General features: G+C 40.7%; 2 protein-coding genes across 12 annotated transcripts; both read right to left on the bottom strand.

Annotated features, from left to right (window-relative positions):
- On the bottom strand, positions 1–26,290 carry ZNF684 (zinc finger protein 684). 9 transcript variants are annotated; one of them, XM_086381223.1, is made up of 6 exons: positions 26,168–26,290; positions 25,269–25,360; positions 8,003–8,039; positions 3,075–3,201; positions 2,658–2,759; positions 1–1,565 (listed from the first exon to the last, which is right to left on the bottom strand). In XM_086381223.1, exons 3-6 carry the CDS (start codon positions 8,015–8,017, stop codon positions 661–663), a joined length of 1,149 nt encoding a protein of 382 aa, XP_086237349.1. In that variant the 5' UTR covers positions 8,018–8,039; positions 25,269–25,360; positions 26,168–26,290; the 3' UTR covers positions 1–660. The 9 variants fall into 9 exon arrangements, with proteins under 9 accessions (XP_086237349.1, XP_086237394.1, XP_086237354.1 ...); XM_086381268.1 differs by having other exon boundaries at positions 2,658–2,753; XM_086381228.1 differs by having other exon boundaries at positions 26,199–26,290.
- EXO5 (exonuclease 5) lies at positions 14,406–26,290 on the bottom strand. Of its 3 annotated transcripts, none has more exons than XM_086381308.1 (3): positions 26,168–26,290; positions 25,269–25,360; positions 14,406–16,357 (listed from the first exon to the last, which is right to left on the bottom strand). In XM_086381308.1, exon 3 carries the CDS (start codon positions 16,330–16,332, stop codon positions 15,220–15,222), a length of 1,113 nt encoding a protein of 370 aa, XP_086237434.1. In that variant the 5' UTR covers positions 16,333–16,357; positions 25,269–25,360; positions 26,168–26,290; the 3' UTR covers positions 14,406–15,219. The 3 variants fall into 3 exon arrangements, with proteins under 3 accessions (XP_086237434.1, XP_086237442.1, XP_086237452.1); XM_086381316.1 differs by having other exon boundaries at positions 26,199–26,290; XM_086381326.1 differs by having other exon boundaries at positions 25,916–26,268.
- Positions 26,291–26,743: the final 453 nt, after the last annotated feature.

The raw sequence follows: 26,743 nt of genomic DNA, 5'->3' as shown, positions 1-26,743 counted from the left end.
TGAAGTGCAAATGTTTTATTTACATACTTCTTTAAATACTTCCTTTTCCACAACTTAGCACTTAGTGTATAGAATACAACTGCTTTCACCATCTCAACTGATATCTTGTTAAGTTATATACACATGTAATTCTATATATCTTTATAACAAGTTTCAGAATTAAAGAGGAGACTCTGAGATTCAGTAACACTGCCACACCCATTAAAAGCGCCAGTGGGTGGATGAAAATATTACTGAGATTCATACTATATCTTAAACCACATTTTTTCACTTGCATGTTACTATTCAGATTGGAAGAAAAAGTGATATTTACTTCAGAAACTCTTGATAGATATAATTTAACATATAAACTTATTTTATATTTACACTTGCGTAATTATATAATTTGTTATAAAAATAATCAGAGATGCTGAATGTAGTTTTCACTGATTCCTTGATTGTTTATGTTTTCCAAGCTCTAAGTTTTATCATTATAAATTAACGTTTTCTGTGATCTTTCCTCTAAAAACTTTATCACTTCCAGAACATGACTGGCATTGATTTTTTTTAATGGGAATTTATTCTTTCAGTTCCTTCAAATTGTTGCATTTCTCCTCACCATGAATTCTCTACTCAATAACTTATCAAATATTAAAGCTTTCTCATATTCATAAGTAAATATTACATATGAATTTTCTGATGTACAATAAGATTTGACTTCTGGGAAAATGGTTTCCCACATTTGCTACATTCATAGGGCCTTTCTCCTGTATGAGTTATCTGATGTCTAAGGAGATGAGACTTCTTGATGAAGGCTTTGCCACATTTAATACATCCATAAGGTTTCTCTCCTGTATGAATTCTTTGATGGGTAACAAGCACAGAACTGTTGCCAAAGGCTTTGCCACATACAATGCATTGATATGGTTTCTCTCCTGTATGAAATTTAGAGTGTTTATAAAGGGACGAACTATACCTAAACGTTTTCCCACATTCCTTACATTCAAATGAGTTCTCAAGTGTATGCGATTTCATGTGTTGATTAAAGGAAGAATTCCAAGTGAATGATTTTCCACACTGACTGCATTCATAAGGCTTCTCTCCAGTGTGGAGTCTCTGATGGACCACGAGTTGTGCTTTATGTGTAAACGCTTTTCCACAATCACTGCACACAAAGGGTCTCTCTCTGTTATGAATTTTCTGATGAGTCGCAAGGTGTGCCTTGCTGCTATAGGCTTTCCCACAGTTGTTGCATTCAAACAGTTTTTTTCTTGTATGATTTTTTTCACGTCTAATGAAATTAAATTTCTTTTTGAAGGCTTTCCCACATTCATTGCATTCATCAGCGTGTTCTCCATTATAACATCTATTATAATTATGAAAGTCCAAAGTAGGCTGCAAACTCTTCCCATATGACTTACATTTATATGATTTTTTTCTTGTAGGATTAAGACTTGTGCTCATATTATAACCATGAAGTCTCTCCACAGTCAGAATTTTATCAAACATGAACAAAATTGAATTTAAAAAATTGTCTTTGCTTTTCTGGTGCTTGTCTGATTCATCAACAAGTGGGCAGTCAGCTTCTAAAAAGGAGTACAATGAAATGTTCCTAGTTAATTTTTGCCATTGACAGTCATAGAAAGAAACTTGATTTCAAATCTAGTCTCATTCTGAAACAAGTATGCTTTCACCTTGCTCCTGAACTTTAAGAGTAAAATTGCTAGGGAGGAAAAAGGAGACAGAATGACAGTGAGCTTAACTTGTGACCTGGGGGGAAAAAAAAAACAACAACAGTAAAATAGCATAAGGTAGTGAGGAAAGTACAAAGAAAATCAAAAAGTTGCTCAACAGGGTGTATGGTCAACTCACAGAACAAAGACAGCCCACTACGGAGATGTGATCAATGGACAGGGAGAGGAACAAGAGACAATGGAGTTAAGGGAAAATTAGATTTGGAAGAGGGAGATCAGAATCAGAGTCCTCACTACATAATTCCTAGATCACCCTGGTAGAATACCTCCCTTTTTTTCTGCATTCATATCTCTTTTTTCCTCTTGGTCAGCTGGCACAATATCAGTTCCCTTCAGGAACATTTTTGTATCTCCAGTCCTCTGCTGCTGCTGCTAAGTTGCTTCAGTCGTGTCCGACTTATGCGACCCCATAGACGGCAGCCCACCAGGCTCCTCCATCTCTGGGATTATCCAGGCAAGAATATTGGAGTGGGTTGCCATTTCCTTCTCCCTCTCCAGTCTTCTAACCTTATCCAAAAGAGGTTGGTGGAGTAAGACTGCAAATCCACATAAGCTGACTACATTATTAGAACTAGATGTATGGAAAGATCTGCCATTGTGTTGAGAAGGAAAGAACAATGAGGATTCTAGGAATTGAGAGAACCAAGCAAGCACTTCGATGCAATGGGCAGTGTGAGGAGTCAAAGTGGAGTGGCAGGACATCCTCCTACACAAGAGCTGAGGAAGAGAAAGAGCAGCCACGTGGGAGAGGGGAACTGAGGGTGTCATTTGGGGATCTGACGATGTCAGATGCATGTCAAATGCACCCAGTCACTTCCAAAGGTATGTGCTTCCTAAAAAGTGTTTCAAAGGTGCCAGTCCCTCACTCACCAACTGGGACCCCAATTTCAAAGACTCCCATCTTCCTGGGTTTCTCTGACTCACCTGGAGAGCTCCAACGTGAGTTCTCTCCCTCCACCATCCAAGGTCCTTGTCCTTGCTCCACCTTGAATATCACTGTTGTTTCAGTAACTGGACACCCTGTTCCTGGGAAACAACACAGAACTGGGGACAAAGTGCTAGGAACAACTACCTCATAATTCGGGTTTGTCTCCTGGTGTCTTAGGGCCTGTGAAGGCTGACAAACAGGCTTCAGAACAGAAAAGACCCTTCTTCACTTAGAGGCAGAAGCATAAACACAGTACCTGATCCCCAAAGGAGATTAAGAATCTTTGACTAATGAAGTTCAAGGCCAAACTTGCTAATGCTTCAGAATGTTCAGAGCTTTCACAGGTCTTAAAGGAAGGGTACTGTTAAAACATTCTGAGTTTCAACTAAAAAGTTACCACCCACTGTCCTTACCCACTGAGATGAGGTTTCTAAAGTTCTCCAACATCACATCCCAATACAGGGTTCTCTGATCACAGTCAAGCAGCTGCCACTCCTCTGGGGTGAATTCCACAGCCACATCCTGGAGTGTCACTGATCCCTGTAATAGTACATGGATCTTCAAACTAAAGTGTGCATCATTTTCGGACTTGTAAGAGTCATGGCAGCCTCTTAGGATCATATCATGTTCGTTGATGAGTTTTCAAAGTTATGTATGAAAACTACTATACACCTGATTCAGAAATATACTTTGTGATAGAAACAAAAATTATATTAAAAATATTCAAATAGTATCAGAACAATTCAATAGCAGAAAGAATAGTCTTTTATTTTTTTTTAATTTTATTTTTAAACTTTACATAATTGTATTAGTTTTGCCAAATATCAAAATGAATCCACCACAGATATACATGTGTTCCCCATCCTGAACCCTCCTAAGAATAGTCTTTTAAATGAATGGTGTTGGGACAGTTGGATATCCACATGCAGAAGAATGAAGTTGGACTCCCTCCAACCCACACACCTCATATCATAATAAAAGAAAGTGAAGTCGCTCAGTTGTGTCCAACTCTTTGTGACCCCATGGATTATAGCCTACACCAGGCTTCTCCATCCAAGGGATTTTTCAGGCAAGAGTACTGGAGTGGGTTGCCATTTCCTTCTCCAGGGGATCTTCTCGACCCAGGGATCGAACCCGGGTCTCCTGCATTGTAGGCAGAAGCTTTTACCCTCTGAGCCACCAGAGAAGTCATCATAATAAAAATAAACTAAAAATGGATCAGAGACCCAATGTAAGAGTTAAACTACAGGTAACTCTTGAACAACTTGGGGGTTAGGGTGCCAACCCTCCCCACAGTCAAAAATCCACATAAGTTTACAGACACCTCTATATCTGTGGTTCCACAACCATGAATTCAATGAACCACGGGTCATGTAGTACTACAGTATGTATTTACTGGAAAAAACCTGCACCTAAGTGGATCCACACAGTTCAAAGCTGTGTTATTCAAAGGTCAACTGTATATAATTCTTACATGAAAACAGGGAGTATATATTTATGACATAGGATTTGGTAACGGTTTCTTAGACATGACAGAAAAAGTGTGATAAAAGAAAAATAGATAACTTGGAATTCATCAAAATTAAGCATTTTTGTGCTTCAAAGGACACCATGAAGAATGTGAAAAAGACAACTCACAAAATAGCAGGAAATATTTGTAAATCATATATCTGAAAAGAGAATTGTCTCTAAAAGAAAAAGAATTCTTACAACAATAAAAAGAAAACTCAATTTAAAAATGGGCAAAGGATGTGAACAGACATTTTTCAAAAGACAGATACGATCCAAAAGCACATGAAAAGATGTACAAATCAAAATCACAATGAGATATCACTTTACATCCAGCAGGATGGCTAAAATCAAAGGCAGACAATGACAAGTTTTTCACAAGGGTAGGGAGAAACTAGAACTCTCATACACTGCTGATGGAATTGTAAAATGGTGCAGCAACTATGGAAAACAATTTAGGAGTTTTTCAAAACATTAGAGTTACCATATACCCAGCAATTTTTCCTAGGTATATACCCAAAAGAGTTGGGAACATGCTGCTAAGTTGCTTCAGTCGTGTCTGACTCTGTGCGACCCCATAGACGGCAGCCCACCAGGCTCCCCCGTCCCCGGAATTCTCCAGGCAAGAACACTGGAGTGGGTTGCCATTTCCTCCTCCAATGCATGAAAGTGAAAAGTGAAAGTCAAGTCACTCAGTCGTGTCAGACTCTTAGCGGCCCCATGGACTGCAGCCTACCAGGCTCCTCCGTCCATGGGATTTTCCAGGCATGAGTACTGGAGTGGGGTGCCATTGCCTTCTCCGAGGGAACATATGTCCACACAAAAATCATACACACATGTCCATGGCAGAATTATTCATAGCAGGCAAAAGTGGTAACAATATGGGTATTGAGCAAGTAATAAATGAATAAACAAAATGAGGTATATCCATATGATCCAATATTATTCAGTACTAAAAGGGACTCTATGACATAGATGATCCCTGAAAATATTGTGGTAGGTGAAAGAAGCCAGTCACAAGAGATCACATATTGTACAGTTCAATTTGTATGAAATTTTCAGAATAGGCAAATCCATAAAAACATAAAGTAATTCAGGGCTGGGGGAAGGAAGGAATGGGGAGTAGCTGTTAATGGGTATCGGGTTTCTTTTGAGGATATGAAAATGTTCTGAGATTAGTGATGACAGTTTCAGAATTGTGCTAACACACTAATTTTAAGGTGGTCAACTTATAATAAGTGAATTAAGTCTTAATAAAATTATTTTAAAATACTGCTTATATGTTCTTCACTCATTCACTCACATAATATTTAATGAGGACATACCAAGTATAGTACCGCTGCTGCTGCTGCTAAGTCGCTTCAGTCGTGTCCGACTCTGTGTGACCCCATAGACGGCAGCCCACCAGGCTCCCCCGTCCCTGGGATTCTCTAGGCAAGAACACTGGAGTGGGTTGCCATTTCCTTCTCCAGTGCATGGAATTGAAAAGTGAAAGTGAAGTCGCTCAGTCATGTCCGACTCTGTGCAACCCCATGGACTGCAGCCTACCAGGCTCCTCCGTCCATGGGATTCTCCAGGCAAGAGTACTGGAGTGGGGTGCCATTGCCTTCTCCGAGTACAGTACTTTTTTTCTTAGTACTAGTGATACAAAAAAGAAAAAAATTATTACTGCCCTCAGTAATCTTACAGCCTATTAAACACTACAAAATAAATGTATAAAGGTAATTAGATGTTAAATAGGCTATAAAGTTAACAGGCTAGACTTATATAAGCATAATAAAATAGAAAAACACAGATTTTTATATGATAAAATATATCCTCTTAACCATGAATCAAAATCATTTTTAATTTAAACTGAAATTAAAAAGGCACATAGCAACATTTCTATCACAAAGAGATAGTTAAGACCATATAAGGAAGCAAACTAAAACCTACAAGCTTTTTTTAATGCCACAGAAATATTTTTATTTAGAAGAAATATAATTTTGTAAATGAAATGTAACTGGAAAACAGTTATGCCTATTTGTTTTACTTCAACTACAAGGGCAGAGTTGAGCAGTTGTCAGGGAAGCCATATAGCCTTAAAGCCTAAAATATTTATTGTTTGTCCCTTTAATGGGAAGAGTATTATAAATTCTTTAAACTGTTATGTTAAAACCATGAAATATATTATTGACAAGTATAAAAAGAGGATATGAGGGGAAAAGTTCCCAATTTATGAAAACAATCTTAGTAAGCTAAGAATCCTTAACTTGATTAAAAATAAAAAACCAAAGAACAACTATCTACCGGAATATAAGACACTGGAAGAATTCCCATTAAAACTGGACCAGAAAAGATTCTGGCTAGCAATTACATTCAAAATTATAGTACTAGAAATCCTGTCCATTGCAATAAGACAAAAAAAAACCAATGGAGATAAGCAAATAAGGGACAAAACTCCATTTGAAGAGTATATGATGGTCTATCTAGAAAATCTAAGACTAAACTAAAAAACTCTTAGACTTAGTAAGAGTTCTGTAAGTTGAATAAAGTCAAACAGACAAATCTATACTTTCCTATGCACCAGAATAGCCAGTTAGAAAATATTATGAAAAAAATATTCATCCCATTCTCAATAGCAACTTAAACCATGTGTAAGAATAAACATGATAAGAAATGCATAAGAATTTACATACATAAAAACCTATACAACTATAATGAAGGACCAAAATAAAAATGCAAATAAAATGAAGAACTCATTATTGAAAAGTTATGAATTCTCTCCAAATTTATCTAAAAGTATAATGCAATCACAATAATGCTACCTAATCTATCCCCTGGGTCGAGAAGATCCCCTGGAGGAGGGCATGGCAACTCACTCCAGTATTCTTGCCCGGAGAACCCCCACAGACTGGCAGGCTACAGTCCATGGGGTCGCAAAGAATCAGACACAAATGAGCGACTAAGCACAGCACAGCACAGCACACATGGACTTGCAAACGGAGTTCTTGGCACTATGTTCCCTGCTTATTCTAGGGAACACTCTTAAGGTCATTGGAAATCGGATGTTATATTTATCACAGAATTGTTACTGGCAATACTGTTGCTAACATAACCTCTTTGAAACATTATTGTAATATTTTCTTTGGAATTGTAATATTTTCTTTGGACAACTGTGCTAGGAAAGATTTTACTTATCAGGGGAATTGTTCGGCTTTATGCTCCTGGACAAAGCCAATACTGTGGTTGGCTACCCATTTTCTATGATCACCAGAAAGAGTGGGTACACATATGAGGCTCTGCTGCTGCTGCTGCTAAGTCACTTCAGTCGGGTCCGACTCTGTGTGACCCCATAGACGGCAGCCCACCAGGCTCCCCCATCCCTGGGATTCTCCAGGCAAGAACACTGGAGTGGGTTGCCATTTCCTTCTCCAATGCAGGGAAGTGAAAATGAAAGTGAAGCTGCTCAGTCGTGTCCGACTCTTAGCGACCCCATGAACTGCAGCTTGCCAGGCTCCTCCGTCCATGGGATTTTCCAGGCACGAGTACTGGAGTGGGGTGCCATTGCCTTCTCCGATATGAGGCTCTACCTAAATGCTGAAAAACCTTATAACCTGGATATCAATTTATCAATTTTCTGAATTTCCTATTGGACCTGATCTATTCAGTCTACATTCTCCCTAACTATATATAATCTTTTTATATGGATTTTTAAAAAAGAGATTTGGACCTCCTGCTTTCTGAGATGGTGCGCACTCTGTCTATGGACTGTGCATCTCTCTAAATAAATCCACTTCTTACCCATCAAAAAAAAGAGACAGATTTTAATAACAATAAGTGGACGCCTTACCTTGAAGTTGATCATTTCTGCCTCTCTGCACAGAGATCTATGAAAGTAGAAATGGGGAAGAGAATAAAGACATGAAATACCAGGACTGCAATGGAGAACCCTGCTCTACGGGAACAGAAGCACATACAGTGCAGTCTGAGCAAAGGCCACCCTGTGAGAGAATGATGTTTCCAGCAAGTCAGAAATGTCCACATTTTATAAGCAATGATCTTATATTAGTAGGCTGTACATTTCTATCCTACTGACCTAATAGCAAATCATTAACCTTAACCAGTGACAGGTTTTTTCCTCCCAGAAATTCATTCTAAGTAGATAATAATGAATGAGTTAAAGTGATAACTAAAAGCCTCATCTCTAAAGCTCAGTTATCTTTGGAAGTCATTCCTTCCTGTGATTCTCTGGCCTCTGTTCTGTAGGTGGATTGGGTAAGAGATCTCAAATTAGGTTTTATGAAGAGGCTGGATGCAGGGAAAGTGGGGGAGGGATTTTTTTTTTTAAACTGAAGTCTTAAACTGAGACTCTAAATCTCAATCTCTCTCAATCTCACCATCTCCTACAGGCCCAACCTGGGCTTTTTGAAATTCCAACCAGAACTGCTCGAGCCCTAGAAAGGCTAAAATGTGCAAGAGGCACTCTCAGCTTTATTTACAATCATCACTGGAAAATCTGCAGATTCACCAAGGGTTCTTTTTTTAAAAAAACTTTATTTGTATTGGGGTATAGCCGATTAATAATATTGTGGGAGTTTCTGGTGAACAGCAAAGTGACTCAGCCATACACATACCATGAGTTGTTTTTTTTTTTTTTTAATGACAAACCAAAATTTACTTAGCATATATAAAAATATTTCGAAAGAAAAATAAATCCAATGATTTGTTTTGCAGGTTCTTTTCAACTCGCAAAAAGAATGAAATTTGAAGGAAATTCATCTGGAGTTTAACTCTCAGATCATCTATACTAAACTGCCTGAGTCTAGGCAAGTTAAACTCACCTTTCTGCTTCAGTTAACTCATATACAAAATAGAGATAATACTTACTTCAGATGATTGTTGTGAGTGTTGACTAAAAAAATATAGTCACAATCTGAAAGTAGAGAATTATTTTATTTGGTGGGAATGTTAGCCTGGGAGACCGCATCTCAGTAACTCTGGGAAAACTGCTCCAAGGAGGCAGGAGAGGAAGTCAGGCTATACACAAGTTTGCAACAAAGGAAGCAGGCAGGCTGAACGTCAAATATCAGTATCAAGTTAAGGAATTTAGCATTCTTTGTATGGGAAGATGCAAGCCTCTGGGCTCACTGAATTCATTCCTTTCATATTCACCTCAGCTATCTGGGGCTAATCCTGTTTCCTTGTTCACCTTACTTCCGGCATTCTCCCAGCTCCAAAGCAATCACCGTGGGGCGGGGGGCGGGCAGCAGCTTCTGCTGGATCGCAGTTTTAGCAGCCCTCATTCACATTTGGAAGCCACGTATCACTGATAGCTGTGACATTTCTTGTTTATTAATATGGCAGGAGGTATTTTCATTTCACATGAAAATACCCTAAAGCATGCACCGAAGTTTCTCTAAAAATGTTTTCTTCCTAGATCCCTGAAAATGGTTTACTATTTCCTTTTGTAGGCTTTAGTAGGGCCAAAGGTGCTTTTGTCATCAGGAAAGGTGCAGTTTAAAGCACAAGAGCAGGAATGCAAACTGAACTTGCTCAAGCCGCAACTGGGATCTAGGAACCCACGGAGTGGCAGTTGGACCCTTCCCTTGCTTTCTCTGAACTACTCCAGAATCGGACAGGACCCACACACCCAAACTGGAAGTCACCGCATGTGAGGGTTTTCACGTTTTATTTTCGTTGGGTAAGCCAATAAAGCGGTCCCTTTCTTCCTGCCCTTTCCTTGTGTCCCCCAAGTTCTGTAGAGTCATACTTGCCAGCTTTGCACCGCCACACTCCCAGCTCCGGCTCTAAGCTGGAGATCAGGTTACGGAGATCTCCCAGATCCGGGAGATACCCCAACTTTCACTTCATGCAGTACTGGTTCAAAAATTACAGAATACCGGCTACCACCCCACTGCGCGTGTCCGGAAATAACTCTTCGCCCAGAGTTCCCAGGCTCCCGCGGGGTGCAGGCTATTCATCCAATACTACATTTCCCATAAAGCCTATGGAGCTTATTTCTGGAATGCGTCGGTTCTGCCTCCTTAGAGGGAGACTCCAGATCTGGTATTTCTGGGGCTGCTTGAAGAGACACGCTCACTTATAAAAGGGAGATGTAGATACCATTTTTGTTTAAAAGCTATAGACCTCAGAATTTTTAAATACTGGAAAATCTAAGTCAGCAGTTTGCTAAGAGAATAATTTGCCTTTACTCAGTTCAGTCTTTTCTAGTAAAACAGTAGCTTAGGTCAGAAACATGAAGAGGACCCAACAAAGAAGACTGAGACAGAATAATCCCGAGGCAGATGGAAAAGGAGGAAGGTTTGGATCTGCAAAATCAAGGGAAGAGAACGTTTCAAGGAGGAGGGAGTGATCCATTGCATTAACTGCTGCTGATAGGTTAGGTAGGATGAGAAGTAATAATTGACCATTGGATCGAGCAATTCGGGGATGGCTGAAACTTGCGCTTTTGGTGTACTGATGGAAGTTTGATGAAGTCTGACAAGAATTAGGAGTGGGATGAAACAATGGGAGAAGGCAAGTACTTATAGACATACTCCTTCAATTTTTTAAAGATGAATAGGAAAGTAAAACTGTCCATTGCAGATGGATTTGGGGTTCAGAAATTTTTTTTAAGATGGAAGAAATTACAGTGTTTGTACCCTATTTAAAATGATACAATGGAGAGGGGAAAATCAACAATACAGGAGAGACAGGACAGTTGCGAGAGCAAAGTCCTTAAGGAAAGAAGGGATAGAATCCAGCACACAATTGGGAGGATCAGTTCTAAGCAAGAGCCTGGGCAATTTATTCATTGTAATAACCGGAGAAGCAGAATCTATAGGTACAGATTTGGTGGGGGGAGAATGAGGATATCCTCCCTGAGTGTTTGTATTTTATAAGTGAAATTGAAAGCTCAGAGTGAAGTTAGGGAGAAGGTATTTGAGATATGAGGAAAGAAAAGATAAGAAATTCTGCATTAGACTGATTCTAATATTTTTTTCATATTTCAACATATGTGAAATTGCTGTCTCACAAATGATGACATGCCATAGTTTAATTGGTAGACTTTTTCTTTCCTAGTAATATGTAAAATAATGATGTATCTTATAATCAGTGGCATCTGAGATTCTAATGTTAGTTATTTAGGAATGTGGGGAAGTGAATGGATTCAGAAAATGAAGTACTATTACACAGCACCATTAAGATCTCACTTGATGCTCACCATTAAGATCTCACTTGATGCTAGTAAGCTCTTGACTTTACTGGCGTTTTCAATGTCATAAACACATATTTTTATATCTTATTTTTAAAAAATCATTTCTTGACTTTAGCTCACAAGCAATTGTGCCATTTCCTAGCTTTCTTTCTTTTTTTTAAGGTTTTGACTGTGTCCTGCAGCTTTGGTAGTTCTGTGACCAAGGATCAAACCCATGCCCCCTGCAGTTAAAGAGCACTGTCTTTTTTTTTTTTTGGCCTAACTTTTAATTTGGAAACACTCAAACTCACAGAAAACTTGCAAGCAGAGTACAAAGAACCATTTGTTTAGGACAGCAACGACCTAAAAAAGGAAGTTCAGTTCAGTCCCTCAGTCGTGTCAGACTCTTTGTGACCCCATGGACTGCAGCGTGCCAGGCTTCCCTGTCCATCACCAACTCCCAGAGCTTGCCTAGCATCAGGGTCTTTTTCAATGAGTCAGTTCTTCACATCAGGTGGCCAAAGTATTGGAGCTTCAGCTTTAGCCTCAGTCCTTCCAATGAATATTCAGGACTGATTTCCTTTAGGATTGACTGCTTTGATTTCCTTGCAGTCCAAGGGACTCTCAAGAGTCTTCTCCAACACCACAGTTCAAAAGCATCAACTCTTCAGTGCTCAGCTTTTTCTTTATAATCCAACTCTCACATCCATATGTTACTGGAAAAATCATAGCTTTGACTATACGGACCTTTGTAGGCAAAGTAATGTCTCTGCTTTTTAATATGCTCTCTAGGTTGGTCATAACATTTCTTCCAAGGAGCAAGCGTCTTTTAATTTCATGGCTGCAGTCACCATCTGCAGTGATTTTGGAGCCCAAGAAAATAAAGTCTGTCAGTGTTTCCATTGTTTCCCCATCTATTTGCCATGAAGTGATGGGACTGGATGCCATGATCTTAGTTTTCTGCCATGTTGAGTTCTAAGCCAGCTTTTTCACTCTCCTCTTTCACTTTCATCAAGAGGCTCTTCTTCAGTTCTTTGCTTTCTGCCATAAGGGTAGTGTCATCTGCATATCTGAGGTTATTGATATTTCTCCCGGCAATCTTGATTCCAGCTTGTGCTTCTTCCAGTCCAGCGTTTCTCATGATGTACTCTGCATATAGGCTAAATAAACAGGGTGACAATACACAGCCTTGACGTATTCCTTTTCCTATTTGGAACCAGTCTGTTGTTCCATGTCCAGTTCTAACTGTTGCTTCCTGACCTGCATACAAATTTCTCAAGAGGCAGATCAGGTGGTCTGGTATTCCCATCTCTTTCAGAATTTTCCACAGTTTACTGTGATCCACACAGTCAAAGGCTTTGGCATAGTCAATAAAGCAGAAATAGATGTTTTTCTGGAACTCTCTTGCTTTTTCCATGATCCAGCAGATGTTGGCAGTTTGATCTCTGGTTCCTCTGCCTTTTCTAAAACCAGCTTGAACATCAGGAAGTTCACGGTTCACATATCAATTAGGTATCCAATTAGGCATTTAGTGTTATCAATTTCCCTGAAATATACTGCCTCCCACACATATTTGTATATTTTCAAGTAAATATAAGTAATTTCTCTTTTTGTGATATCTTAGAAAATGAAGATCATGGCATCTGGTCCCATCACTTCATGGGAAATAGACGGGGAAACAGTGGAAACAGTGTCACACTTTATTTTTTGGGGCTCCAAAATCACTGCAGATGGTCACTGCAGCCATGAAATTAAAAGATGCTTACTCCTTGGAAGAAAAGTTATGACCAACCTAGATAGCATATTCAAAAGCAGAGACGTTACTTTGCCAACAAAGGTTCGTCTAGTCAAGGCTATGGTTTTTCCTGTGGTCATGTATGGATGTGAGAGTTGGACTGTGAAGAAAGCTGATCGCCGAAGAATTGATGCTTTTGAACTGTGGTGTTGGAGAAGACTCTTGAGAGTCCCTTGGACTGCAAGGAGATCCAACCAGTCCATTCTGAAGGAGATCAGCCCTGGGATTTCTTTGGAAGGAATGATGCTAAAGCTGAAACTCCAGTACTTTGGCCACCTCGTGCGAAGAGTTGACTCATTGGAAAAAACTCTGATGCTGGGAGGGATTGAGGGCAGGAGGAGAAGGGGACGACAGAGGATGAGATGGCTGGATGGCATCACTGACTCGATGGACATGAGTCTGAGTGAACTCCAGGAGTTGGTAATGGACAGGAGGCCTGGCATGCTGCGATTCATGGGGTCGCAAAGAGTCAGACACAACTGAGCGACTGAACTGAACTGAGGGTACTTTAGTGTGTAATTTAGTTTGCACATAATTTTTGATTGTTCAGATATCTGTCATCAAACTCTAACTTAATTCCATTGTGATCAGATAGCATACTTTGTATGACTTTCATCCACATAAATTTATTCAGATTTGTTTTATGGCCTAGAAATAGTCTATTTTGATAAATACTCTATGTTCACCTGAAAAAACAAGCATCTACAGAAGATTTTTTATGTCTAATCACATACACCCAACACATGTATTTGATTTATATTTAAATGTATGATTTAAATATATTTAAATATATGATTTTTGACACATCCACAAAGTACCTTGAAGAACCTTATCCAACTTCCTATTGATGGTTGTTTTGAGATTCAGAATTAACAGGTATGCATGTAAGACCAATATTTACTTTCTACTTTATACATTATTATAGTGTTTGTAGTAGGAAAAGATAGGAAATAGCTTAAGTATATATAAATAGAGGTCTAGTTAGATAAACAGTATATCTTTACAATGGAACCCTTTGCAGCAACTAAAAGGAAGGAGGTGAACTATAAATACTAATATGAAACAACTCTAAAGTACATTGATAAGTAAAAGAAACAAGGTGTGTTGAAGTTGAAAAATATTGTATATCTTAAGTGAGATACCAAAAGCACTAATGAAACATTCCAACTGGTCTTCAGCAATATTTTGTTCATCAAAAGACACCATGACAGAATAAAAAGGCAAGCCACAGACTGGAAAAAGATACTCCCAATAAAGATATTCAATGAATGTTGTGTTTATTGGAGACATTATTAAAGAACAGCAGAAGTGAAGTTCAGTGGAATTAGAGCTACTGAGGCTGGGATAACAATTCTTAGCTTATTGGTGGTCCACATTCACAGATTCTGCTTATGAGGCTTAATCAGTATTCCTGGATACTGACCTGGAATTCAATACACCTCATTTTTCACTTCATCCATACCTCCAGGACTTAGACCCTCCCCTTGTTCCCAAGTCAACAGAACCATCTGCATTTTTTGCTTCCACATGTGAGGATCTGACAACCTGGTGGACTGTGACACCACTGTAATATTTCCAGTTTCAGATCCATCTGAGATAAATCATTCTGCACCATGTTAGCTTTTACCATGTCAGCTCCTCCTCTGGAATACTACTTTGCTCTCATTTACTTTTAAAAGCTATTGACACAGTAGAATATTATTCAGTCTTAAAAAGGAAATTCTGGCACATGCTACAGCACCTTGTAGAAATCTTGATTGAGAAAAACATAGGGAAGAGACTTAAATGGAAGAATCTTAAGAAAACAATGATTGTGCTCCAGCCATGATAAGCATTTGTCTTTTTGGCAACCTGTGGCAAAATTCTAGGGATAGTATAATCCCAGATCTCTCCCACTCAGCCATGAGCCAGGGTCTTGGATTTGTGAGGTTAGAGGCTGAGGAAATATGAAAAGAACCAAAATAAGAACACTGTCCAAGAAATTCAAGCTTGGTTGAAGAGACTGGTCCTCTTTAACTCTGCTGAGTACATTAGATGCAGGAAACATCCAAGTTCTTGAAGGCACATCTTCTGTTCATTTGGCCTTTTTGACTTGTGGCTCTAGCGTGGCACTGATCAACCCACCGCTCTTCTTCCACTCACAGATATCTGCATAGTTGCACATCCGGCATTTCCAGGCCTCCTCCACATCAACCCCTTGAGGCTCTCGGTGGCCCATCCAGTAGGTCATATAATGCTGTACTTTGCTTCTCACCTCCTTCTCTGCAAAGGCCACCATCTCTGTACCTAGCACAGTGGCAGTCCCTTGGTGGACATACTCAATTTTCAGGCTATCAATAAGTGGGAGGTCAGACAGTGTTAGAGACAAGAAGACCAGTTCTATGAGGTCACCCAAGGACTTCACAGAGTAGCCTCCCTGCTGGGCATGCCTCAGCACTGAAGGTCCCAGTGGCTTTTCTGGATCCAGTTTTGTGTGGTGGATTAAGCTAGCAGCAGTCACTTTCCCCTGTACCATGGCATCAAAGATATATTTGTACAGGCTGACTTGAAAATAGTCTTTTTTTTTCTGAGCATCTGAAGGGAGCACAGGGTTCCCACGGGTCTTGAGTTCAGTCAGTTCCAGTTCCCCGCTGGCTGTATAGTGCAGTTCATCAATCACACCAACAAGAAGCACACCCTCCACTTCTGCAAACACTGGAAACTCTCTGATGCGCCCTTCTGACTGCAGGGTAGGAATCATTGATAATATGTTCAGAAACTTAACTGCCCAAGCATCTTCTTTACTGGTGATGGGGATACTCACAAGATCATGAACTTCTAGTTCTCTAGCTAGATGGATGCTGGCACCAGTATCCAAAATCGCTGATTTCTCAGGTGTCAAGAAACCAGAAAACTCCTTTCCATATACCATTTGCTGTTCACACCAGTTCTGAGTAGACAGGTCAGTGACATACAAATATTTCAGATGAAATCGCTCCATAGGTGATGAGACATCCAATCTTCTTTTCCATTTTGGTGACCTTATGAGCTTGTCATCCTTCCCAGGTAATTCATAAGAAGGACCAGGCTTGCTAGCTGAAGCACTTGACTCTTGTGTATCCTCCAGGTCCAAAAGTTCTGAGTCACTCAAGTCTGAGAATCCAGAAGCCTCTTCTGACACCGTCTCCTCTTCCTCAGTCTCTGCCATGGCACAGCTCTGGATTGGGCAAAGGCTGTACACATCATATTAAAGAAATGCATTATCCAAATGGAAAATTTCTCAAAAGCACTTTTGAATTCCAATGAGAAAAAGATTCACAACTAATTATTTATATATAGTCTTTAAAGATGCTTATTAATTTATGAACAATTAATAATGCTATAGAGTTGTAGCACACATGCAGTTTACAATAAGGCTCACTGTATCATCCATATGTGAATACTTGGCAAATATTTTTTAAGTGCAAAATAGTTTTATTCCTAAATCTGGCACTAACATATTATGTGACTTTAAGCAAATCACTTTCCTCATCCTCAATTTCTCCATTTAAAAGGAGATTTAAGGTTTGTCCTTTTTCCTTCAAAGCTCTCCTGGGGCTTCCCTGGTGGCTCAGTAGTAAAGAATCTGCCTGCCAATGCAGGAGACATGGGTTTGATCCCTGGTCCAGGAAGATCCCACATCCTCAGGAGCAACTAAGCCTATGTGTCACAACTATTGAGCCTGTACTCTAGAGCCCAGGAGCTGTAACTACTGAAGCCTGCGTACCCTAGGGCCCGTGTTCCACAGCAAGAGAAGTCACTGCAAAGGGAAGTCCATGCACCGTGACTAGAGGGTGGCCCCTGCCGGCTGCAACTAGAGAAAAGCCTGCACAACAAAAAGAACCAGCACAGCCAAATATAAATTAAAATATATATATATATATATATATATATATATATATATATATATATAACTCTTTACTGCCTTGGGATATTATTTCATTATTTTAAGTAAATACAGAACACTGTAAATGTTGTACAATGTCTGCCAGTTTATCATGGACTGCTTCTACAATTCCTCTAAATACAAAGTCCTTAGCTAGGAAAACAAATCTCAATACCAAAGTGTTCCATGAGGAAAATCAGCTCTACAATGACTGTTTCAGGAACACGGTGTGGCAAAATTTAAAAACTAACTACAGATAAATGCAAATAGACCTACCCATATACAAAGTAACAGCATACAGTAGTAGAGGATATTCACAGCAATATGCAGAAATCAGTTGTTTTTTCTATTTGAGATATATTAATACTTTACCTTTACTGCCTTTATAAATTCCTCCTAACATTATAGAAATTGATGTTTCTTGCTAAGTTTTATTTTCTCTCCCCACAAGAAATTAGCTTATGATGGAAAACATCTGTCAGTGAACACTCTTAAAATATTACTGTATGAGCATGCTTGCTAAATCACTTCAGTCATGTCCGACTTTTTTCGACCCTATGGACTGTAGCCCACCAGGCTCCTCTGTCCATAGGATCCTCCAGGCAAGAATACTGGAGTGGGTTGCCAAGCTCTCCACCAGGGGATCTCCCTGACCCAGGAACTGAAACCAGTTTGTTATATCTCCTGCATTAGCAGGTGGATTCTTTACCACTAGCACCACCTGGGAAGCCAACAAATATTACTGGATTTTGCTACAAATAATAGTGGATATTGGGAATTCCCTAGCGGTCCAGTGGATTGGGCTCCATGCTTCTACTGCAGGGGGCACAGGTTCGGTTCCTGGTTGGAGAACTAAGATCCCACATGCTGCACTGCACAGCCAAATGTGCTAGACACTGAACCAAGTGCTTCACATTTAATATCTCACTACTTTACTACAGGACAAGTACTCCCTCTCTTTACAACAAGCAATTTCTCAAACGCAGGAGATAGAAAGAATAGAACAATGAACACAATCTAGTTAGCAACTGTTGATATGTTGCTGTATTTGCTTCTTTCAGGTGCTTTTTGTTTTCAGTTTAACTATTTTAATATAAATTACAGGCAGCATAATGCTTCAAATATAAATGCTTCAGCATACATTTCCAAAGAAGACTTTTACATTAACTACAATATTATCACACCTAATAAAATAATTCCCTAATACTCTAGTCCATATTCAAATTTCCCCAAGTGCCCTAAAAACATCTTGACATTGTCCAGATTCCAGGCCTGCCCACAAGCATAGTAAGTCAGGCAGCACTTTAGATAAGAAAGGGAGTGGGTTTTGGAATTCTTGAGCCCCTGGAGGTCTGGCCAACTGCTCAGGGTATAATGAAATTCTGTGACTCAAGATAAACAGTATTGTGAAAAGAGTAAAGTAAAACCAGAACTGCATTCGTTCTTGAAAACTGATAATATATCTGTTTGTGGCCTGGATTTTTAAGTGGGACCTCCCAAAACTGCAGTTTGAAGTCTCACCTGTGGAGTGGACGCCCTACCTGGGACCTTCTCCCACCTGGGACTCCAGGCTGCTATATAAGGAGGGACTTTGCAGTGCTGTTTATATCTGGATGTTGGCCAGCCCAACTTGGTGATGTATGTCCTGTTACTTTTCTCTATTGTTTCTTTTTTTTGTTTGTTTGTTTCTTTTCTTTTAATGGCTGTATATTGAAATTAAGTCAGATAATCTCCTATAAAAAATTGAATTGTGAGTAACACGTGGTTTCTTTTGTTAATGAATCCTTCAAACCTGAAATGAAAGTAAAACTTAAAGCAAAATATAAACTGGCACTGCAAGCAGGATTCATGAAGCAAAATGCCACAAGAGATTAAGATTAATGAAGTTTTTAATTCCTGGATGGGAAGATTTGCCTTATTGCTCATTAGCTACTGAATGGGGCGTATCCACCGGATTGCGTGAGAACTGAGACCCCAAAATAAGCATGCCAAAACTTTAGAATTTATTGAATGTTTGCAGCTCATGCCAATTGAGAAAGGATAAGAATGTACTGCCCTGGGTCAGACAGGCTGGATCTACCTCTCTGCCTATTGTAAGGTACATGAAGCCAAATTAAAACTGGCTGAAGAGAAGTCAAAACTGGAGAGAGAATTATGCAATTCGCAAGGACAATTGTCCATGTTACAATGTCAAAGATTTATTTTAGCTGATCAAGTCCATTTTCCAGTTGGTAGCCGAAAAAGTCGCTATAAAGGTTGCAGAAACTATGAGCCATGCTGTGTAGGGTCACCCAAGATGGACTGGTCACAGAGAGTTCTGACAAAACATGATCCACTGGAGAAGGGAAGGCAAACCAGGTCAGTATTCTCGCCTTGAGAATCCCATGGACAGTATGAAAAGGCACAAAAATATGACACTGAAAGATGAACTCCCCAGGTCGGTAGATGCCCAATATGCTACTGGAGATCAGTGGAGAAATAACTCCAGAAAGAATGAAGAGACAGAGCCAAAGCAAAAACAACACCCAGCTGTGGATGTGACTGGTGATAGAAGTAAAGTCTGATGCTGTAAAGAACAATATTTTATAGGAACCTGGAATGTCAGGTCCATGAATCAAGGTAAATTGGAAGTGGTCAAACAGGAGATGGCAAGAGTGAACATCAACATTTTAGGAATCAGTAAACTAAAATGGACTGGAATGGGCAAATTTAATTCAGATGACCATTATATCTACTACTGTGGACAAGAATCCCTTAGAAGATATGGAGTAGCCTTCATAGTCAACAGAAGAGTCCGAAATGCAGTACTTGGGTGCAATCTCAAAAATGGCAGAATGATCTGTGTTCATTTCCAAGGCAAACCATTCAATATCACGGTAATCCAAGTCTATGCTCCAACCACTAATGCCAAAGAAACTGAAGTTGAATGGTTTCTATGAAGACCTATAAGACCATCTAGAACTAAAACAAAAAAAGATGTCCTTTTTATCATAGGGGACTGGAATGCAAAAGTAGGAAGTCAAGAGATACCTGGAGTAACAGGCAAGTTTGGCCTTGGAGTAAAAAATGAAGCAGGGCAAAGGCTAAAAGAGTTTTACCAAGAGAATGCACTGGTCATACCAAAAACCCTCTTTAACAACACAAGAGAAGACTCTACACATGGACATCACCAGATGGTTAATACCGAAATCAGATTGATTACATTCTTTACAGCTGAAGATGGAGAAGCTCTATAAAGTCAATAAAAACAAGACTGGGAGCTGACTGTGGCTCAGATCATGAACTCCTTATTGCCAAATTCAGACTTAAATTGAACAAAGTAGGGAAAACCACTAGACTATTTAGGTATGACCTAAATCAAACTCCTTATGATAATAAGCGGAAGTGACAAATAGATTCAAGGGATTAGATCTGATAGATAGAGTGCCTAAAGAACTATTGATGGAGGTTTGTGACATTGTACACAAGGCAGTGATCAAGACCATCACCAAGAAAAAGAAATGCAAAAAGGCAAAATGGTTGTCTGAGGAGGCCTTACAAATAGCTGAGAGAAGAAGAGAAGCAAAAGGCAAAGGAGAAAAGGAAAAATATACCCATTTGAATGCAGAGTTCCAAAGAATAGCGAGGTGAGATAAGAAAGCCTTTCTCAGTGATCAATGCAAAGAAATAGAGGAAAACAATAGAATGGGAAAGACTAGAGAGCTCTCAAGAAAATCAGAAATACCAAGGGAACATTTCATGCAAAGATGGGCACAATAAAGGACAGAAATGGTATGGACCTAAACAGAAGCAAAAGATATTAAGAAGAGATGGCAAGAATACACAGAAGAACTGTACAAAAAAGATCTTCATGACCCAGATGACCACGATGGTGTGATTACTCACCTAGAGTCAGACATCCTGGAATGCAAAGTCAAGTGGCCTTAGGAAGCATCACTACGAACAAAGCTAGTGGAGGTGATGGAATTCCAGTTGAGCTATTTCAAATCCTAAAAGATGATGCTCTGAAAGTGCTGCACTCAATATGCCAACAAATTTGGAAAACTCAGCAGTAGCCACAGGACTGGAAAAGGTCAGTTTTCATTCCAATCCCAAAGAAAGGCAATGCTAAAGAATGTTCAAACTACTGTACAAATGCACTCATCTCACACGCTAGCAAAGTAATGCTCAAAATTCTCTAAGCTAAGCTTCAATAGTACATGAACTGATAACTTCCAGATGTTCAAGCTGGATTTAGAAAAGTCAGCGGAACCAGAGATCCAGCCAACATCCGCTGGATCATCAAAAAAGCAAGAGAGTTCCAGAAAAAAAACATCCACTTCTGCTTCATTGACTATGCCAAAGCCTTTGACTGTGTGGATCACAACAAACTGTGGAAAATTCTTCAAGAGATGAGAATACCAGACCACCTTACCTGCCTCCTGAGAAATCTGTATGCAGGTCAAGAAGCAACAGTTAGAACTGGACATGGAACAAGAGACTGGCTCCAAATTGGGAAAGGAGTATGTCAAGGCTGTATATTGCCACTCTGCTGATTTAACCTATAAGCAGAGTACATTATGCGAAATGCTGGGTTGGATGAAGCACAAGCTGGAATCAAGATTGACAGGAAATATCAACAACCTCAGATATGCAGATGATACCATCATAGTGGCAGAAAGTGAAGAGGAACTAAAGAGCCTCTTGATGAAAGTGAAAGAAGAGAGTGAAAAAGGTGGCTTAAAACTTAACATTAAAAAAATTAAGATTATGGAATCCAGTCCCATCATTTCATGGCAAATAGATGGGGAAACTGGAAACACTGACAGATTTTATTTTTTAGGGCTCCAAAGTCACTACAGATGGTGACTGCAGCCATGTAATTAAAAGACACTCGCTCCTTAGAAGAAAAGCTATAACCAACCTGCTGCTACTGCTGCTAAGTCGCTTCAGTTGTGTCTGACTCTGTGGGACCCCATAGACGGCAGCCCACCAGGCTCTGCTGTCCCTGGGATTCTCCAGGCAAGAACACTGGAGTGGGTTGCCATTGCCTTCTCCATTGTGTGAAAGTGAAAAGTGAAAGTGAAGTTCCTCAGTCGCGTCCGACTCATAGCGACCCCATGGACTGCAGCCCATCAGGCTCCTCCATCCATGGGATTTTCCAGGCAAGAGTACTGGAGTGGCTTGCCATTGCCTTCTCCGATGACCAACCTAGATGGCATATTAAGAAGCAGAGACGTTACTTTGCCTACAAAGGTCCATATAGTCAAAGCTACGGTTTTTCCAGTAGTCATGTATGGATATGAGAGTTGGACCACAAATAAAGCTGAGCGCCGAAGAATTGATGCTTTTGAACTGTGGTGTTGGAGAAAACTCTTGAAAGTCCCTTGGACTACAAGGAGATCAAAGCAGTCAATCCTAAAGGAAATCAGTCCTGAATATTAATTGGAAGGACTGAGGCTGAAGCTGAAACTCCAAAATTTTGGCCACCTGATGTGAAGAACTGACTCATTGGAAAAGACCCTGACTATAGGAAAGATTGAAGACAGGAGTAGAAGGGGACAACAGAGGATGAGATGGTTGGATGGCATCACTGACTTGATGGACATGAGTTTGAGCAAGCTTTGGGAGTTGGAGATGGACAGGGAAGCCTGGCGTGCTGCCAGTCCATGGGGTCACAAGAGTCTGACACAACTGAGAGACTGAACAACAACATGCTCTTTCAATCTAAACAACCCTGAGGCTGACAGGGAAATTAAAATGGAGAAAGTCTTGTTCAGGCTTCAGGAGCAGGAGGGTAGGCCCCTGACCTGGCTTCTGACCTGCATGGACACTGCCCAGATTCAGTGCCTGCCCACAAGCATAGTAAGTCAGGCAGCACTTTAGATAAGAAAGGGAGTAGGTCTTAGAATTCTTGAGCCCCTGGAGGTCTGGCCAACAGCTCAGGGTATAATGAAATCCTATGACTCACAAGGTAAAACAAACAGCATTGTAAAAAAAATTAAAGTAAAACCAGAGCTGCATTTTTGCACACAAATATGCGGGAACCCCTGAAACTGCAATGTGAAGTCTCACGGGTGGAGTGGAGGCACTGCCTGGGACCTTTTCCTAATTGGGACTTCAGCTTGCTATTATCGAGGAACTTCCCAGCACTGTTTAAATTTGGATATTGACCAGCCCAATTTGGTGATGTATGTGCTGTTACTTTTCTGTATTGTTTCTATTTCTTTTCTTTAATGATAGTATATTGAAATTAAGTCAAATAATTTTCTATTAAAAAAACCTGAAATTGTGTATAACGAGTTATTTCTTTTGTGAGTAAACCCTTCGAACCTGAAACGAAAATAAGACTTCCGGCAAAACAAACCCTTCATAGGAAAAAAAAAAGTATGATCAGTCCACTAGTATTTGACTTTGGGTGCCCAGGAAAATAACTTGACATAGAATTTAAGCCGATTGAGGTTATAAGCCAAATTTCCTCCTTGCTACTCTAATGAACAATAAAAGAGATGCATTCACCAACTCCCATGGTAAAAGTTTAACAATTGGTACCTTGAAAATGGTACAAATATTAGTTGTCATTGTACTTAACTAACTTTTAAATAGTCTGCTGCTGCTACTGCTGCTAAGTCGCTTCAGTCGTGTCCAACTCTGTGCGACCCCATAGACTGTGGCCCACCAGGCTCCCCCGTTCCTGGGATTCTCCAGGCAAGAACACTGGAGTGGGTTGCCATTTCCTTCTCCAATGCATGAAAGTGAAAAGTGAAAGTGAAGTCGCTCAGTCGTGTCCGACTCTTCACAATCCCATGGTCTGCAGCCTACCAGGCTCCTCCGTCCATGGGATTTTCCAGGCAAGAGTACTGGAGTGGGGTGCCATTGCCTTCTCCATTAAATAGTCTAAATTCCCCCAAAGAAAGAAGACACAGATAACTGGAAGAAAAGTTATTTGCAATAAACAAAGGCAATACAATGCTCAGACTTCTGGGTATATCCTATTAAGTGATTGCTTTATAGGATACTTCAACAGTAATAAAACACAGGAGCACATTTGCACAAGTGTCTTGAACTATAAGTGGGTCTTAGATAATGATAGTTTCAAAATGAGTAATGTTATTTGGACAGTTAAGTCCCTGAAAGTGGGAGAGAATCTTTACCCTTCATCAAAAAACAAAAGTTAAAAGGCATGACAGTGCACGGTATCCCAAATTGCAGTCTGCATCTTTTTGACAGGAGACGATTTTACATGGTACATAGATCAACACCTTCAGATACATCTTACTACTACTACTACTAAGTCACTTCAGTCGTGTCCAACTCTGTGCGACCCCATAGACGGCAGCCCACCAGGCTCCCCCGTCCCTGGGATTCTCCAGGCAAGAACCCTGGAGTGGGTTGCCATTTCCTTCTCCAATGCATGAAAGTGAAAAGTGAAAGTGAAGTTACTTAGTCGTGTCCGACTCTATCGACCCCATGGACTGCAGCCTACCAGGCTCCTCCGTCCATGGGATTTTCCAGGCAAGAGTACTGGAGTGGGGTGCCATTGTCTTCTCCGCAGATACATCTTAGAATAAATATAAAGCCTTTAAAGCATCTATCAAATGCATAATTTCATATGCAGTGTTTCTCAGTGCAAGTTTGTTTTTTAAAATAAAAGTTAAAAATTAAAAATATGAGAATAACAATAATACAGGTAGTACACAGGTATGGCATAAATAGGTGGTAAGTGAATAAGATGTTTGGGAAACACCAGCATAGTGTCAAGAGTCTGGAGGTCCTATAGCTCTGGATTCTGAATCTGACTAGGTCAATAGTATTTAGTAGTAGGCTACGTCCCTTCCGAGTGCTCTTGGGCAAGTTTTTCATTTTACTGAGGCTACTGACACATCTTTAAAATTAGAGTACTTCTTCCAACACCAGCTTCTCTGGTGCTTTAGCCAGTAAAGAATCTACCTGCAATGCAGGAGACCTGGGTTCGATCCCCGGGTTGGGAAGATTTCTTGGAGAAGGGAATGGCTACCCACTCCAGTATTCTTGCCTGGAGAATTCCAAGGACAGAAGAGCCTGGTGGGCTACAGTCCATGGGGTCACAGAGTTGGATATAATTGAGTGACTAACACTTTACGACAGTACTCAGATGCCCATATGATAGTGTGATGACACACTAGGAAGACATGAGGTAGTGTATCTATTCCCTCTGTCGAATTAAAATAAATTTTAGGAGAGAAAAAACTTCTACTCACCTGGGACTTGGCTGATCTTCCTCCTCACAGGGAAAGGCAGAATGCTGAACTGACAAGTCGGGGGAAGAGAAAGGAACTCTGAAAGACCAGGTCTGAAATTGGAGAATTCAGATTAGCAACCGCCAGACTTGCTGTGGTAAAAGAGCAACTTTTGGTCTTTTCTCACCCGACCAGTTTCTCACACTGTGGTGTTTCCTCCTCTCTGATCCTCACTGCACAGACTGTTGCCCACCCAGATCCTAGGTAATGCTTGCCTCTCTTTACAGGCAAATTCTCCGTAACTTCTTCGTTTTGCCCACACCCTGGATGCAGACACTCGATCCAATCCCTGCTTCCAGCAAGTAAAAGTGTCAACAATAGCGAAGATCTCCCTGCAACTCCAAGGTCAATTTCCTCTTCCAGCCCCAATCTGGGCTCAGAAGCTCAGAAAGAGATCTCAGATTCAGAGGCTTTTCCTCCCTGACGGATTCCTGATGCCTCCGGAACTGCCACTGGCTTTACCACCAATATTCTGACATGGTCGGTACAAGCCCGGACTTGCGGGTCCCAGAAACTTCTGCTTTCAGCGGGGACCTTCCCACCATCCCCAAACCACTGTCTCCCCGGGAGTCTCAAGCATGCCCAAAAGTTTACTGAGCACTCCCTACAAGGTGCTAGAGGAGCGGCGAGAAGGGGACCGCCGGCTTCGGGAAGGGGTCCCAGCCGACAGCAGGGTCTTCCAGGGTGAGAAGGTCCTCAACCCACAGGAACAGACGAGATAAACCGCTACTCCGGAGCCGTTCCCACCCGGAGAAAGCGACAGGGGGACGTCGTAACCGCGGATACAGATCCCAGGGTTCCAAAACGCAGCCCCTCAGCCCGCCACCCGCATTCGCCGGCCTTCTTCTAACCCTCCTAACCTTGGATACGCCTCCGAACCCAGGACTTCACCTGCTCCTCTCGAGCTTCGCAACCGCTCCCGGACTCTTTTCCTTTAGGCTCAAGTACTAGTCAGGTCCTCTTTCTTGAAAGGACGGCTTCTCAGGAAAGCCGCCCGGAGACCACGCCCACAATGCCCAGCCCCTGCCCAAGGACCGCCCCCTCCCAGAGGCCTCTGCGGCGCCGCTTAGTCTTAACCAGCTTGCGACTCAGACTGGCAAGCGGCTAGCTGCGAATCGGGGTGGGGTCCTGGTGCGGTTATGCGTTAGCGCTGAGCCTGCGCTTTGCCACCTTGGATTCTGTATATTGTTCTTTGCATCTCGCACCAGCTTCCCCACCCGAGAGAAAAGCCACAAACTCACTTTTCAAAGATGCTGGCACTCGTCTCATGAATGTATTTCTTTTTTCTATTTGCTTACTTTTTAGCTAACCCTTTTGTTAGGAAATGTAACACAATTATATTCTGAACTAGAAAGGTAAGTATAATAATCATTGAACAGACATGTCATCATGTAGAGCAAAAATAGAAAAGTGTCGGGCGCTTCACAAATACACTC

This window comes from Bos grunniens, chromosome 3, assembly GCF_055505025.1.
Source record: "Bos grunniens cultivar Pamir isolate PY7600 chromosome 3, Bosgru_T2T1.0, whole genome shotgun sequence".
Classification (NCBI taxonomy): domain Eukaryota; kingdom Metazoa; phylum Chordata; class Mammalia; order Artiodactyla; family Bovidae; genus Bos; species Bos grunniens.
This window is presented reverse-complemented; position numbering and strand designations above follow the sequence as displayed.